The 15,871-nt window shown below is 41.2% G+C and overlaps 1 protein-coding gene across 2 annotated transcripts; it reads left to right on the forward strand.

Annotated features, from left to right (window-relative positions):
• Positions 1 to 1,699: 1,699 nt before the first annotated feature.
• Positions 1,700 to 14,806, forward strand: epha2a (eph receptor A2 a). Of its 2 annotated transcripts, XM_085406915.1 has the most exons (17): positions 1,701 to 1,910; positions 2,697 to 2,764; positions 4,224 to 4,860; positions 8,281 to 8,436; positions 8,541 to 8,873; positions 9,271 to 9,398; positions 9,539 to 9,716; positions 9,834 to 9,936; positions 10,209 to 10,261; positions 10,351 to 10,476; positions 10,575 to 10,760; positions 10,848 to 10,909; positions 11,219 to 11,428; positions 11,617 to 11,766; positions 12,027 to 12,220; positions 13,062 to 13,217; positions 13,767 to 14,806. In XM_085406915.1, exons 1-17 carry the CDS (start codon positions 1,835 to 1,837, stop codon positions 13,873 to 13,875), a joined length of 2,925 nt encoding a protein of 974 aa, XP_085263041.1. In that variant the 5' UTR covers positions 1,701 to 1,834; the 3' UTR covers positions 13,876 to 14,806. The 2 variants fall into 2 exon arrangements, with proteins under 2 accessions (XP_085263040.1, XP_085263041.1); XM_085406914.1 differs by having other exon boundaries at positions 1,700 to 1,910; positions 10,575 to 10,909.
• The last annotated feature ends 1,065 nt before the right edge of the window (positions 14,807 to 15,871 follow it).

Consider the following 15,871-nt stretch of genomic DNA (forward strand, 5'->3'; position numbering starts at 1 on the left):
TTAATTGTTGTAAGCTGTAAAAATAGCCTAAAAGAATTACTCTTATCAGCCCAAAATACACTTTGATTTATAAGCAATTGAAGGAGGGTCATAGAGTCGTAACTCAACCCGCACTTAACTTGTTAATCTATTTCTTTCAGTGGTATCTTTCATTTTGTCTGTTGTATGATTAATGGCCGTGTAGGGTAGCGCTGGACAAGACATTGTCTGACTCTTCAGTTAAATTTTTTTTTACAGGGGTCTTTGTGAGGACCGTTGGCTGTGTATGGCTCTAAGCCTGAGGGGCTCTTCTCTCCAAGTACATGCTGCTTCACAGAGAAGACTTGACTCTGAAATTCCTCCAGATAAGAGTTGCTAGGTGATGTTATTGTTAGATCTTCTTTGTGGTCGCATATTCATATCCAAATTATAAGGTTCTTTATGAGGACTGTCTCATTAGTAGTCATATATTCATACCAGACCACCCCCCTACTTGACCCCTCCTTTACAAGTCGTGGGAAAGACAAGCCCTGGATGGGATGTGGAGAAGGACTCAGGCAATTACTTGGACGATGGTCAACTTAAACTCACTTTTAAAAAGGCCAAAAACATTTGTAGTGTATTATTGACATTTTATGGAAACATTTGAAATCAATGTAAAAAACAATTCCAGAACATAATCAAACATTGGCTATACATCTTTTTTTAGACAAGATTTAACATCAAACACAGCAAGAAAGAAAAGAGAGAAAAAAACTATTAGCTGTTTATCTACATAGGTTGATGCTTAATCTTTAACTGAATTCCTATATCATGTGCAAAACTCTAAAGCTACATTAGCAACAGATGGAAAGAAATAAAAAGAGTTCAATGCAAATTTTGAACCCCCCAAAACAAAACAAACTAAAGCTAATTTTATATGTATTCTTTGTTCAAATTTGCTTAAAGCATGGCAACTATAGTATAATTAGGAAGAGATAAGATGGATTAGTTCTCCCTGTAGTAAAGACTTTAAAAGACACTTTTACAGATATAATTCCAACACAATATTTTTGAGATGGGATTTAAAGATCAGATGTAAATTTAATATGTCTTAAATTTGTGTAGACCCATTTGTTGACATTGGTGAAATATACTAAAATGCCATTTGCACTACTGTTTTGCACAGTATTTTACTTCAGTATCATTTTTAATTTGAACAATTATTCATTATGAAAAATAAACCCTATAAAATCCAATGTACAGTCAATATTATAGTCATTGAAACATCATTTAAAAATAAATAATAGGCATTAGGTAGGCTATTGAAGCATAAACATCAAGAGGCTGCCAGGATTATCGGTGCAAAAGTGTAACAATAGGAATAGACGCTGAGTTGTAGGATAATTGGTATTGTTAGTATGTGTGTTTGCATATTAATATTTATGTTTATACTTAACACATATATGATCAACAATAATTAAAAAGAAGTGTGCATTTACCCGGCTTTAACGCTGACAGAAACTGAGAGATATAAGCTATAAAAATTATACTGATTAAACCAATACTTAAAGAAGAAGAAGAAGGAGTAATAGTTGAAGAAGAACCTCTCGTTCTCAATGAAACAGGTGCTTCAGACGCCTAGCCCCAAACGCCAAATATGGAAGACTTCCACATTCCAAAGGACAAGGGGGGCGGGGCGATGACGCCACCTGTTTCTCAATGGGCTCGAGGACTGGAGAGCTCGTGCTCAGCCGGTGGAGTGAGGAATTCTGAGAAGTGTCGGCCGAAGGGTGGACGGAGGAGCGAGCGAGCGAGCGAGCGAGCGACTGACTGTAGGATACACGAGCAGGACTTTTAAAAGTTTTATGGAGCTATGGAGCTGCGTGGACTCAACTTATTCTTGTTTTTATTTATTAACCGAGTATTTCTCAGCCTCCAGTCGAAAGAACGTAAGTTACTTTTTCTTTTAAACTACTTTTATAAGAGATTAAAGTTTAGCTCGGCTTTACCGCATCCCGTGAATCATTCGGCTGGAATTTGAACTCTTTGAGTTTTGTCTTTCATTTTTGTCCTTATCAATGTTTTATTCTTCATTAAAAATAAATAAATAAAATAGTTTCACTGTAATTTTCTTTGTCAGCCAGCTGTTTAAAATCAAGAGCGATGTATTTTTGATGTCCGTTCGCTATACGGTTCTGGAAACAAATATATAGATTTTTCAAATCTATTATTACTTTTCTGTTATAGGCCTAAGTCTTATTTTATTTATTTTAATTAAAAAAAAAAGATTTTTATTAGTGATACTGCTAAACCTTGGGCCTAAGGGGCACCTGTTGAACTTTTTAATTCACTTGTGCAGGAGATACATGTATTTCTCTCGTCATGGCAATTTAACTGCCCACGCCTTTCACAGGCATTATTAGCCCTGAATCCTGAACCTGGAGGACACGGTCAATGAAGTCTTGAATTAAGCCGATATGCTGGATTAAAACGTCAGAAAGCATGGCATGCGCCCCCCATAAAGCTGCTGGCACCCAGAGATCAATGCAGACAATGTTACTGTACATGCAAAAATAAAAGCACAAAGCCAATAACTAATATAAAGACACACAGTTGTCTTTTCCAGCTGGGAATTAAATTGGTAAAATTAGTTAGCTGCACTTTTTGTTGTGTCTATCTTAATATCACTTGATTATGTCCCTGTTGTAACAATTTATTCTTGTTTCTTCCTGCAGAAGTATTGCTGGATATGAGAGCTTCGGGATCAGAGTTGGGATGGTTGACATCGCCATATGAGAACGGAGTGAGTATTTATACCTCAGCAGGCATTTTTAAGACTGCAGGTTCATGGATCTAAGCTGCCTTTCGCTTTGCAGAACAACAAGCACACAAATTTCTCTTCAAGAATTTGAATAACAGAAGGCCTCTCCTTCTCTCACTCTCTCTGCTCATTCAGTCCTCTAAAAAAGCTCTCTGGGAGAGGTGGAATGAGTGGCAGCTAGATGAGGTTTGGCACATCTCAGCTTAGTCTTGTGTTAACGCTACCCTTTCATAAAGAACTTATGAATGCAGTTAAAATGTCAAGGCTCAACCTACATTTAAATTTACTGTACCAAAGACAGTTTTACACAATAGCTGCAGATTGTTTTTCACTCCAAGCCCAAACCATAAAACCAAATTTTAGGATGATTTTTTTCCCCTCCCTCTCATGATTCCTTTCTGAATTTAGAGATGACAGAAACAAGATAATGTGTACAATATGAAGAGATGACTAAAAGAAAACACAAAAAATGTGGTCCATATGTGCAGAACCATCCTTCCTGCCTATCTATAGTTCAGTGGCTTTTTGTCTTAAAAAAGCAACAGGACATGGCCGGTTCCACTGTGTGGGCTACGTTTCTTCTCAAAGATCTGAAGATTGTTGCTGTTTTGGATAGGATTTCCCGTTGTCTATTAAAGCTGACGGTTGCCGTGAAACTTTCTCACGCTTAAAAAGTTTATTTTTAATTTGTACCAGGGATGGCTTCTTGTCTTCAGCAGTTTTGTTTTTTTAACCAGCCAGACGTCCTCAGTAATAAGAACTAAATACCTAAAAATTTGACTGAAAATTTAAGAGATTCAGTGAAGGTACCTAAAGCAGTGTTCTTCTAATGTACTGGCACAAATTACCTTTCTCCAAACATTTGCCACCTCTTTTTTTCCCCCAACTGCTCCCAAAGTTGTCTAAGTGGGAGAATTGATTTAGTTCCTGAAACCCATTCCCAACTGCTAACATATGAGGTGTTGAATTTTAATGGTTAATCTAGGCTTTTAATCCCTCTGCTTCTCTCTCTTAAAAAACTCTTAATAGCTGCCAATTTTGCTGCCATGCCTTAAGCAGGACTCTGCTCATAAAGCTCATTTAGCTGCTGTAAATGTTAGTTGGTGTTCTACAGTAGTGTTTGCTGGATTTATGTCTCACACACATGCAGGCTTGTGCGTTAGTGGAAAACCACACACGTCGTGAGCGCAGCACATGTCCAGGCCAATAATCCTTAAGCGTGGAAAAAAAAAAAGCTCCAGCTCACTTCTGCACTTTTACAAGCTTCTTAGTAAGCATGAAAGAAGAGGTGTCTCATCAATGAAAGTGGTTTTTTTTGGAAAGAACAAAGCTTCTACTTATTTCCTGAAAAGATGCCTTTTCTCCTTTCATCATTGTGTGCGACTTTACCCCCCTTACACTGATCCCTTTTGCTGTCTCTTTATCTTCTTCTGTTCTGCAGTGGGAAATTGTCCAGACAGTGGTGAATGGCACACTTTTTTACACTTACAGTGTTTGTAGCATAGAGACTACAGAACAGGATAACTGGCTGCGCACGACGTTTATTCAGCGGCGCCCGGGCACAAGCCGTGTCTCTGTGGAGCTCAGTTTTGTCGTGCGAGACTGCAACACTTTTGGTGGTGCGTCTGTTGGCTGCAAAGAAACCTTCAACCTATTCATCTCAGAGGCTGATGCTGACGTGGGAACGAACTTCCGTAAAGGACAGTTCCGCAAAGTGGCCACCATTGCTCCCGACGAGGTCACTCAGGGCCGGGTGCTAAAGGTGAACACAGAGACGAAGACTGTGGGGCCGCTGTCAAAGAAAGGCTTCTACCTGGGTTTTCAGGATGTGGGCGCTTGTGTGGCGCTGCTCTCTGTCCGAGTCTACTACAAGACATGCCCATCCACCGTGCAGAGCTTGGCAGTTTTCCCAGAGACGGTGGCAGATGCTCTCAGGGAGGTTGAGGGAGCCTGCGTAGAGAATGCCGTCAGCCAGGCCACCCCGCGCATCTACTGCACAGCTGAGGGTAAATGGGTGGTTCCCATGGTTCAATGCCAATGTCTCGCAGGCTACGAAGCCACAGGAGACTCCTGCCAAGGTAAGCACTGCCAGAAATATGCAACACTCTTGTCTGAGACGTGTTTGTGTTATTCTGTGAGTTAAAGCAAATGAAACGCCTTCAACCACTTACTTGTCATGGTGGAAATAATGAGTGCACGAGAATGTGAATTGTCTTTGTTTGCTTCGAAGTCTTGTGCAAAAAAAGGCTCCATATCATACTGTAGGTAAGGTACAGCAGGCAGGGCTGGGCATGGGAAAAAACGGAAGAAACGGATATCCAAACCTGTTTTGTTAAGCTTTTAAGGCAATCAAACATTTCTCCATATCACATTTCGTCACTTTCCCACTGATACCTCATCTTTATTGTCTTTATTTGCTAATGGCACATTATTTCCCCTGCCTTCCACTCAGGTCTCAGGAATGAGGCTTGGGTGAGACATTAGTTTATGGATAGCTCAGTGACTTTAGGTGATAATGTACAGTAAAAGAAGCTGTGGACTTTGGTTGTTTTACTACACTGGAAGCTTTTAAATGCAATTAAGAGTGGAAACTTAAAACATAACAGATTTTTGTTAGCAAATTTTTTTTTTCCAATTTAAAAAAACAGAACAAAAAAATGGCTTTCATCAAAATTATATTTCCTTTCAGTGGATATACATAGCTTTTAATCATTTAAGTGTTAAAAAAAACCCTACATAATTTTTAACCTAAGGAGGTTTTGCCGATTCAACCAAGCTCAGGTAAAGTGTGCAAAAAGTTTGTGGTATGTACTTGGAGAAAGACGGCGTGTGCGTAAAGTCAGTACAAAAACACACAGCTGTGGGGTTCATAGTGTTTGTGCTCATGCTGGTCATGCAGAAGTTGGCCTGTGCGTTGGCATTCTGGGGTGTGGTGCACTGGACTGTCTGGAGGAAACGTGGGAGGAGAGAAGCTGCAGAGAGAAAAGGAAGGAGGAAGGGCACGATAGGCTGTGGGGATTTCTGAAAGGAATTCTTTTATCCTGGCGTCACCTACAGAAGTGACTGACTACAGGAAGGGCCGGGTGAATGTGTCAGAATGACTACCTTAATGGTATGTCTTCTCCTCACAGGAATTTGTTTTGAGCAAGTTGCTAAGGCGACAGGAACCACAGATTACAGGGAAGAGGTTGACACGCCTGTTATAGTTTAGCCTGAGTCAAGCTGCGGTTTATGACTCTTGATGGTCTGAGCCACCTTGCCTGGCAGAGATTGGTTTCATTTTGAGTCTTTTCCAAGAAGAGCACATATTAGTCATACCAGGTGACAGAATTAAACTGTCATTAAGATGGCCATCCATCAAAAAATAATTTTTTGAGTGAAAGATCTTTGGATTTTTAACTTCTGGTCATACAAACAATGACATTTAATAGCTGTGAAACATTTACCACCATTTTTTCCACACTATATATTAATGAAACAAATAACTGATTGGAAGCTCTTCAAAGCATGAATCTTATTTATGGGTTAGGGAGTTGCAGGAATGTTGCAGCCTGAGCCAAGCACCTGAAACGTTGGCACAAGAAGGCAGGAAATCTTTATGACTGCAACAATTGTTCACGTTTCTTGTATAAATAAACAATGCTGTAGCTTCTTCTAATATGAAAAAAAAACAAAGCCTTATTCCAGTTTTTTGCAATAACTAGAGAAATTGTGGCCTCGAAGGGAAAAGGAAGTAAAGTGAGATGAGGAGGAATGCTGACTGACACAAATAAGCAGGTTGCCCGTGTTTTGAGTCAGAGGGTGGGGAGTGCGCCGACAGTTGGTGTGTGAGGGATGTTAGCTTCGTGGCCGCTTAGTTAGGTGTGGAGTGTAATTTGGTCAAAAGGATTAGTAGAGCAACAGGACAGCTGTTAGCCAATGACATGCTCTTCTTTTTGCTCTTTCATCCAGTTGTTAACACACGCAACGAGCTCCCTAATCCATGTTCCCACTCATTAGAACAATGGGCCGGTACAAAGAGTGAAAAACGGATTCAATTAACAGATGCATCAGTGCGGAACATAAGTCCTTTTCACATGCATGGCAGTCAAAGAGAACCTAGAACAATTGGAAGCACATTTTTCCATCAACAAGTGAGGACAAAAGTTGGGCAAAAGTTTTATTTTTTCTTAAACTAGCCTTTTTAAACATGAGCAAAACACGTTTTTAAGCCAAAACTGAAATGCTGAAGTACTGACATGAAAATCTGAAAGTTTGCATTAATGATGTTTGTATTCTTGCACGGCACACATGCTGCTATTTGTGAGCTATATAATGAGGAATACAACATATTTATAGCACCACTCTGTCCAATTTCAGAGACAATAGATGAATGGGGCTGGGGTTTCTTTGGTACGTGACAAAGGTCCTGCTGCTCCAGCTCAAGATAAAATGGGCTGGCCTCCTTTTCTTATGCGGAGGGGGGGGAAAAAAGCCCCTCAGCTACACCCCCACTGCCGCCAAGTGACTCCCCAGAGAGAACTTCTGTTGGTGCTCCAGACCTTTACCCCATCCCCCGTCTTCTATCCATTCATCTCTATCCCTCCTACTCAATCTCAATCTGCACCTTCGCCTCCAATGCAACAGTAGTTGGGGTGCAAAGGTCCTTCTGCTTTGGCGTCTTCAATCCAGGGTTCACTCAGTTTTTTTTTTTTGTTTTCTTTGACCACCAGCACAGGAGCCAGATGAAAGACTGCACCACAGGGAGACTGCAGAATCAAACCAGAGACAGGAGCTCTTTCATAAGATAAAATCTATTTTTCTAACAGTGCTCTGAGGGCTTACCTCAGTTAGAAAATATGTGCATCTGTATCCATGAAAGAGCAAAAAATATTCCTGTCCAGCTCTTCCTCTTTCCTGATTCAGAATGGGTCGCTGTAATTTGTGACTGATGTCGGGGGTTAGCGGAAGGAAGGAAGAAAGGGAGGAAACATCAGCCTTAGACGGAGTTGCAGTTCTAACCCTGCGCTCTGATTTTTGTCCTGTCTGCATGTTCGTTAACCTCTCATGCCCTGGAAGGCTGTTTATCTATGTGGCGAAATGCCCGCTACAGCATTGCACCAGTGTCCAATGTGCCATTTCCTTTGGCAAGACCGTAAATGTTAACTGCCAGAGAATATGAGCCAGGGGTTCACAGGGGAAGGGAAGATCAGATCACCTGATGGATTTAATGCTGTCATCCGGTTGACACTGGCAGTGCGACCTGAGATTAGGCCTCAAGGCAAAATAGGCGAGTGAAGGCAGATCGTCAGGGAAATCCCTATTCATTCCTCTGGGTACAAAGACTCTGTTATTATGGGTTACTCACAACAAATGCTTCCTGTCGGGTGGAAATGGCTGGTAACACAGAGAGAGCCTTATTGTTTGCATTTTGATCATTCATTCCTTCCTGTGTTTGTCTGATTCATATGTCATGTTTAAACCAACACACACCTTCTCCCCCTCTCTCTCACACACAGCATGCAAACCAGGATACTTCAAGCCCTCTGTATCAAACAACTTCTGTCAGGTTTGTCCTGATAACACCAAGCCCTCTGCTTCCGGAGCCAGTGAATGTCTGTGTGAAGAAGGTTTCTTCCGGGCTCCTTCAGACCCTCCTACATCAGCCTGCTCCGGTAAGACCCTGACTCAGATTTTTTTTTTTTAATTACTTTTATCACATGGAAAGTATTTTGAAGTATTTTTCTGACTGTTCTGTGTCATTTATTTATTTCCCTAGCTCCACCTAGTGCCCCTCGTGACCTTACCTCCATGACTCTGCCAGGGGAGGGCAAGTTGCAGCTGTTCTGGAGCCCACCACTGGTGACTGGGGGTCGCAGTGACCTTATGTACAGTGTGGTGTGCAAACTCTGTGACGAGGCCTCTTGCATCCCCTGCGGCGAGAAGATCCGCTTTGAGCCAGGACCTACGGACCTGCAGGACCCCACAGTTGTTGTTAGTGACCTGGACTCTCATCTCAACTACACGTTCACTGTAGAGGCTCAAAGTGGCGTGTCGCAGTTCAGTGCCGAGAGGCCCACTGCAACCATCACCACTGCTCTGGACTACACAGGTGAGCTTTTCTTTTTCGAACATTGGCTTTATATGATTATTGTTTTGGGGCTGTATGTGTGGCAACCACTGTTGTATGGTAAACACTGCAATGTGACATATTCTGTAATATTAATGACGTATTCCCAGAAAGTCATCTTTCATATATCTTCTGAGAGAAGGGGTATCCAGGTTCCTAAACCGAAGAGTAGGGTTAAAAGAGTGACAAACTTTGGAGCTATTTTCATGTAATATCAGAGCTATAAATTAAAGGGTTTTGCAAAAGACAGACTCAATCCAGAGGAGAGGACTTCAGTCTGACCCACTGAATCCCAGAGGCTTTCATCTCCACATGTCCTTTCCAAAGACTATGATTAGTCACTAACCATTATTTTGCTTTCTGTCTCGCCAACCGTTAGATCCCCCCAAGGTGACGGAGATCCATCTGGATGATCGCAGCCCCACCAGTCTGTTTCTGTCCTGGACTCCTACTCGCCGACCTCCAGCCCACATCAATCATCGCTATGAGCTTATGTACCGCAGAAAAGTACGATGGAGAGCTTTGGGCTCTTTTGTTTTTTTTTTTCCCCTCCTTTTTTCAAAATCGAGGCTGTTTTTTCATTTCAAATTCTAATCCATTTTCCTTTTCCTTTCTTTTTCTTTCTTTCTTTTTTTTTTAATTTGTAGGACGACAGTACCGAGGGTGATGTGACCACCTACAAAGTCCTAATTTTGGACAAAAGCTTTGTGCAGATTGATGGTCTCATCCCAGCCACTACTTACACATTCAGGGTCCATGCTCTGGGCCCCGAAGGCAACCCTGGCAGCTACAGTGCCGACCATGAGTTTAATACTTTTCCATTAGGTACCAGCAGCCTTAAAATCTACAGTAGCCAAAACAGTTTCTCAAACATCTCTCTATACATGTGTATATTTTAATTACTTGAGTTGATACAGGTCTGTATTTCTGTCATTTATACAGCTGAGCCTCAGTTTGGGAACAAGCCCACCATGGTGATGGTAGCTGTATTCGGAGTAGCGGTTATTCTGCTTGTTGTGGTGGCTGGCCTGCTGCTGCGTAAACGGTTGGTAACTGTACACTTCATATCCACGGTCAATGTGTGTCATTCAGATAAATATTATCTACAGCCATGCAAACTGTGTGATTATGTGCCACAAGTTCAAGTAAATGAAGGATACTCTGGCATGACAGCTCAGGGAGAGGTTATGAGTAATAGCTGGTGCTGCTATTGAATACACCCTTTGTCTTTGTCAGCTCAAGCTGACCTGCAATTGTTTAAAAAGCCACTCTGTATTCTACCTAGTCCTCTGGTGATTAATCTTGTTTTCCTCTCAGGCGACTGAACGCTCGCAGGCGAGGAGGACCCGAGGATCCCTACTTTTCAACAGGTTTGCAAAGCTCAGCTGCAGTAAGAGTCAGAAAGTAGGTTGACTATTGAAACTGTAGGCTTATTTTTTGATTATGATCTTCTCACCAGATCAACATAAACCTCTCAAGACGTACATTGATCCACATACCTATGAGGACCCTAATATTGCCATCCACAAGTTTGTCACTGAAATTGACCCCAGTGTGATCGGCAAACAAAAAGTCATCGGTGTAGGTGAGTAGGTGTTTTCAAATCTCCTTCATTCCTTCACTTTTATGAACTCTCAGATCGGACTTTCTAACATTTCCACCTGCTGTTTGACTGCCAATCAGGAGAGTTTGGGGAAGTGTTTCGGGGTGTAATGAAGATTCCCGGGAGAGGCGAGGTGCCTGTAGCAATCAAGACCCTCAAGCCAGGCTACTCGGAGAAACAGAGGCAGGACTTCTTGAGTGAGGCCACCATCATGGGTCAATTCTCACACCCGAATATCATCCACCTGGAGGGAGTTATCACCAAATGTGAGTCAATGTTCTCAAAAGCCGACATATCTGTTAACTTCTTGTACTCATTTCCTCCATTAAACATATTTGTGTTTATATTCTCAGTTAAACATGCCATGATAGTGACTGAATACATGGAGAACGGAGCTCTCGACACATATCTGAAGGTAGGTGCATGCTAGTGGAAAAATAGCTTCATTATTTAATCATCACTTTGTAATCTTTTATTTATATATATATATATATAAATAAATTAATTAATTTGTCTCAAGCCTGACTCACTTTCATGTACAAACAGTATACACAGTACAAAGGATAACAGACAAATGAAACTACAACATTTTTTTTATCTATGCTTTTATGTTATATCACCCAGTTCTTTCCACGTTTTGTTTCATTCCTCTACATTTCCCCAGTAAAAACAAGAATGACAAAGAAAAAACAATAATATCGCAATTATTTTTTGTTCATTTTAGGGCCGTGATGGAGAGATTCCTCCGTACCAACTTGTGGGAATGCTGCGTGGAATAGCCGCTGGCATGAAATACCTCTCTGACATGAACTATGTCCACCGTGACCTGGCAGCAAGAAACGTTCTAGTCAACAGCAACCTGGAGTGTAAGGTGTCTGACTTTGGATTGTCACGTGTGCTGGAAGATGATGCTGAGGGCACCTACACAACCAGAGTAAGTCTAACAGCTACATTTCACAATGCAAACGTAGCAAAAGAGAGTTAAACTGGATTTTTTTGGTCTAGTAAGAAATGCCTTATTGTTAGCTGTATTTCCACTCTTAAGTATCCAGACTGTCAGCATGTCCTGTTTCCACTCTTTTCACCCATTAAATATGATTTGTTAATGTTTTTTTCTGTCAGGGAGGTAAAATCCCCATCCGCTGGACTGCGCCAGAGGCCATCGCATACAGGAAGTTCACCTCGGCCAGCGACGTGTGGAGCTTTGGTATTGTCATGTGGGAAGTCATGGCATTTGGAGAACGGCCCTACTGGGACATGAGCAACCACGAGGTATGTTTCATTTGCCACTTTTCGTGGAGATGAGGGATTGTTTTGGCCTGTGAGGGTCAAACTTTAATGTATATTAGCAGTGAGAGTCTGCGTGAGCTATGCGGTGATAGAAAGTTGCCAGACATCCAGTGTAGTCTCCAACCGTCCTCTTCAAATCTGTTAAATACTGTTAATGTCAACATATGAGCACAGCAGTTTATTGTAGCAATGGCAGGCAGTGGTCTATGATTAATCTAACCACTGCCTTCACTCCTTCCCAGGTCATGAAGGCTATCAACGAGAACTTCAGGCTTCCTGCTCCAATGGATTGCCCATCCGCTATCTACCAGCTCATGCTCCAGTGTTGGCTGCACGAACGCTTAAAGCGACCTCGCTTCTTAGACATCGTCAACTTTCTGGACAAACTTCTCAAAAGCCCAGAATCCTTAAAGACCATCGCAGACTTTGACCCACGGTATGAACACAATAAATAACAGGGAGGAATGTGCCTTCCATCTTTTTTTTTTATCTTTAAACAAAAACAGGGGGAAGTGTAACATGTTGCTTTACATCTTGTTTATTTGATCTGTACAAATACAGATAGGTGCGTTTGTGTGTATGCATGAGTGGAATTATTCCTTGGCAAGAAACAATGAGTCTCTGCTGGTTGTTATCCAGTTATTTTCTTCTGATAAGTACCGTAGTTCTTCATAAAACTACTGATCTTGTTTTTACATCTCCAAAAATTCAAACCATTTGGGGACAGTGTTAAAAGAAAGTGATTATGCTAACTTCCAACTTCATAGTTTTTAGTAGCTTTTAATTGCTCACAGTGCAAAATAATCCTTAATTATGTTATACCGGGCCTTAGTGCAGATCCTCAGTTCACTTATTGTCCTAAACATGCCAGCTTTTCTTCTGATTGGCTGCTCCTCATAAATGGTGCTTAAACAACAGCTCACAGCCAAAGCAGTGTGCCTGAGCTGACCACATTAAGGATATTTGCTATCAGTGAAATTGGTACAAAGGTCAATGGAAAATACTCTGTGAAACCGAGCCTGAACTTTCAGCACAGAGGGATTGGTTGGACGCTATTTGAAACTGTGGCCTATGTTTAATATAGAAAGCATCACAGGCCATATTTAGAGAGAATAAAGAGACTGTAGTGGATTGTAAAGTTACACAACTCACAGCTTGTAAGTGGACTTTAAAACAATAAAACAGGTTGTTTCCTGTTCAAACATCATCACATGTACTCAGCTTGCATAAACACACTGTTAATGATGAGTAATCCAACTACATTTTGTTCCTCACAGCGTCTCCATCCGGCTGCCCAGCACCAGCGGCGGCGACGGTACCATGTTCAGGTCGGTACCCGAGTGGCTGGAATCCATCAAAATGAGCCAGTACAAGGAAAGCTTCGCTCGCGCTGGGATAACGACCATGGAGCAGGTGCTCGCTTTGAGACATGAGTAAGTGCACACATGGCACAGGTGCAGCCTCCGTCATGCTGTACTAACTTATCCGGCACCGTTGCACATTTTTTCAGTGACACAGAGAAAGTGTCCGACTGTCAGCCTGAACATTTGTTAACCAGCGTGCGAATGCATGAGCACTCTGCTCCCCCTCTGCCACTCATGTCATTCCACTCATTCTCTGCTGCTGTTACTTCTGCATGAGTGGCTCACAGGCATTTTTTTTCTGAAATATGCCCCATAGCCCTGTCAGATAAACCCAAGTAACCATTTAATGACAACATCGCTTTAAACAAACCATTTTAAGCCCATTTGAAATAATAAACAATAATGGTTTGGTTCATTTGTACATATTTTTTTGTGTAGGTACAACTTTTATATTACCCTTAAGCCACTTATATAAACTGTCTTTGCCTTTTAAAGGAGTTAAAACACCCTGAAAATGTGTTCACATACACCACCGCTCTGCTGTTTTTTTGTTTGTTTTTGTTTTGTTTTTTGTCGTTTCAATCCTGTGTTCACGAGATACTTATGTGTCATTTTCAGAGACATCAGGAACATCGGAGTGAGGCTGCCTGGTCACATGAAACGGATAGCATACAGCATCCTGGGCCTGAAAGACGAGACGAGCTCCCTCAGCGTGTTCGCCGTGTGATCTAAGCATTCCTTCAAATCAAAGTGCACTGACCGACCATGCCATTTCACTCACGGAAGACAAGGACTGAAGTGGAGGGGCTGGAACTGAGCTACACTACAGCAGTGTGGTATGACTGAAAGGGACCCTCAGAGAGGACTCAAAATGAGACCATTCATGTACTTAATAAGAGAAAAGTAATTTATCTTTATATAAAAGTGTTTATAATGTCGAACATAAGCAAGTTATGCAATGCAGTAAATAAAATGATATAAATGAGGGTCAAATGTGGGATAATGTGAGAATGCTCGGCCCTGCATTTCCTGAAAGACTGAAATATCTAAGGCTCTTCAATGATAAAGAGCGACTTCTTAGAAGCACTCAGCATCCTGCCGGTGATTCTGAATCCTTAAATTTGTTTTGTTTACTTCTTGTGATCAGTGAGACTTTTAAATTAGGAATTGTTATTCCTCTCAGGGCAAAGAATCACATTCTTATGGTTTGTTTTTTTTAGTTAGTCTCTGTGTCACACCACGCATCTTTGTTTTATTTACATTACGTCTTAATACAAATGTTCATTTTTTTATTTATTATTTATTTTGTATTTATGTCAATTGTTACATGATAGATAACACTGATCTTGTGCACAGGTGGTGTATTTCGTGTTTAAATAAAATCAGAGTTGCCTTGTAACTGTATCGCTTTCTTGTATTGGGCAGCAGTGAACATGTGTTTTTAGACTCATGGCTGTAGTGATGGCAAGTGTGACAGTCCGCTAAAATAGCTCAACACCAAGCTGGATGGATTGGCATGAAAGCTGATTCAAACGACTGTGGTCCCCTGGCAATGAATCACCTGCTGCTTTTTTTTTTTTTTTTTTTTTAAGCAACACAAGCAGGTTGACATTTGTGGGTCAGACAGACGGTTTCAATAACTTCCGGATGGATGACCATGCACATAGTCTTCCTAAACTTTGATCATCAGCTGAACTTTCAACTAGTGCTATCATTAAGTAAAACAAAAAAAGCTCTCCATCAGCCTCAGCTGTACTACTTTGTAGTTACAAGAAAATATTAAATTACATTAATACATAACACCTAAAAGTAAAAGGCCATGTTTTTAAAAACATAAGAACATACAAACTCTGCAAAAAGAGGTCCCAGTTGGCCAAAAGATTCAAACCCAGAACCTTCTTGCTGTGTGGGGCGGCACTAACCATTGCACCACCATGTCGTCCATATAATAGCGCCTCTCTCTGCAAAGTATGCAGAAATTTTCTTTGAACTTGAGCGTTGTCTCCATTGCAATGATCTTTCCATACTATCCCAATCTCCACGTGTTGTGATCATCTGTTTCTGGAAACCTGAAGCTCAATCAAAATCTATCCTAATCTGCTGTCTGTTCAATCTAAGATGTATTCACTGCTACAGATGTGCTTACATTAAACACACTTCATATTTAAGGCCTGCTACGATGTAGGGTTTGAAGTTGGATGGTGGCTCTGACATGCAGGCAGATGAGCTGCTGTGATGACCCTTAAAGGGAGCAGCCAAAAGAAGATACTTCATACTTGTTCATATTTGTCTTATTCCATTAGCTCTGCAACAACAGAGAGTGTGAATCAAACCTTCAGTCTCCTTTTCAAAAGGTAAAAGCATCATCATTATGCATTGCAGCTAATAGTTGCTCTGTTTCTAGACTACACTCAGTAATAGCATGTCACACAAGTGTGCTACACAAAAACTGAGGGCATGGTGTGATGGACCCGCACACAAGAATTTCACTCACATGTACTGTACCAGTGTACCTGCACATGTGATGTGACAATAAAAGTGATTTGATTTATTCAGTTTTTGCAGTGCTTTAACAATCCAACACCATAATTTCTTCACTATATTATGGAAATCATACTAAAAAAAACCAAGAAAAGTAAAAGATAGTGGCTTACAAATTACAATGTCTTATTAAATAGTGTTGGGGACAGGTTGAGTTGTCCTAGTTCTTAATTATTTCAGAG

This window comes from Rhamphochromis longiceps, linkage group LG5 (genome assembly GCF_057381845.1).
Source record: "Rhamphochromis longiceps isolate RC_006_pf linkage group LG5, R_longiceps_female_GT1.1, whole genome shotgun sequence".
Taxonomy (NCBI): domain Eukaryota; kingdom Metazoa; phylum Chordata; class Actinopteri; order Cichliformes; family Cichlidae; genus Rhamphochromis; species Rhamphochromis longiceps.

What these genes read in the sequence shown, in the direction of transcription:
- epha2a (XM_085406914.1), top strand. Translation starts at nt 1,835, where the DNA reads ATGGAGCTGCGTGGACTCAACTTATTCTTGTTTTTATTTATTAACCGA. An exon ending in CTCTCGACACATATCTGAAG is followed by an intron (nt 10,910 to 11,218) that starts GTAGGTGCATGC and finishes TGTTCATTTTAG; the next exon opens with GGCCGTGATGGAGAGATTCC. An exon ending in AGGGCACCTACACAACCAGA is followed by an intron (nt 11,429 to 11,616) that starts GTAAGTCTAACA and finishes TTTTTCTGTCAG; the next exon opens with GGAGGTAAAATCCCCATCCG.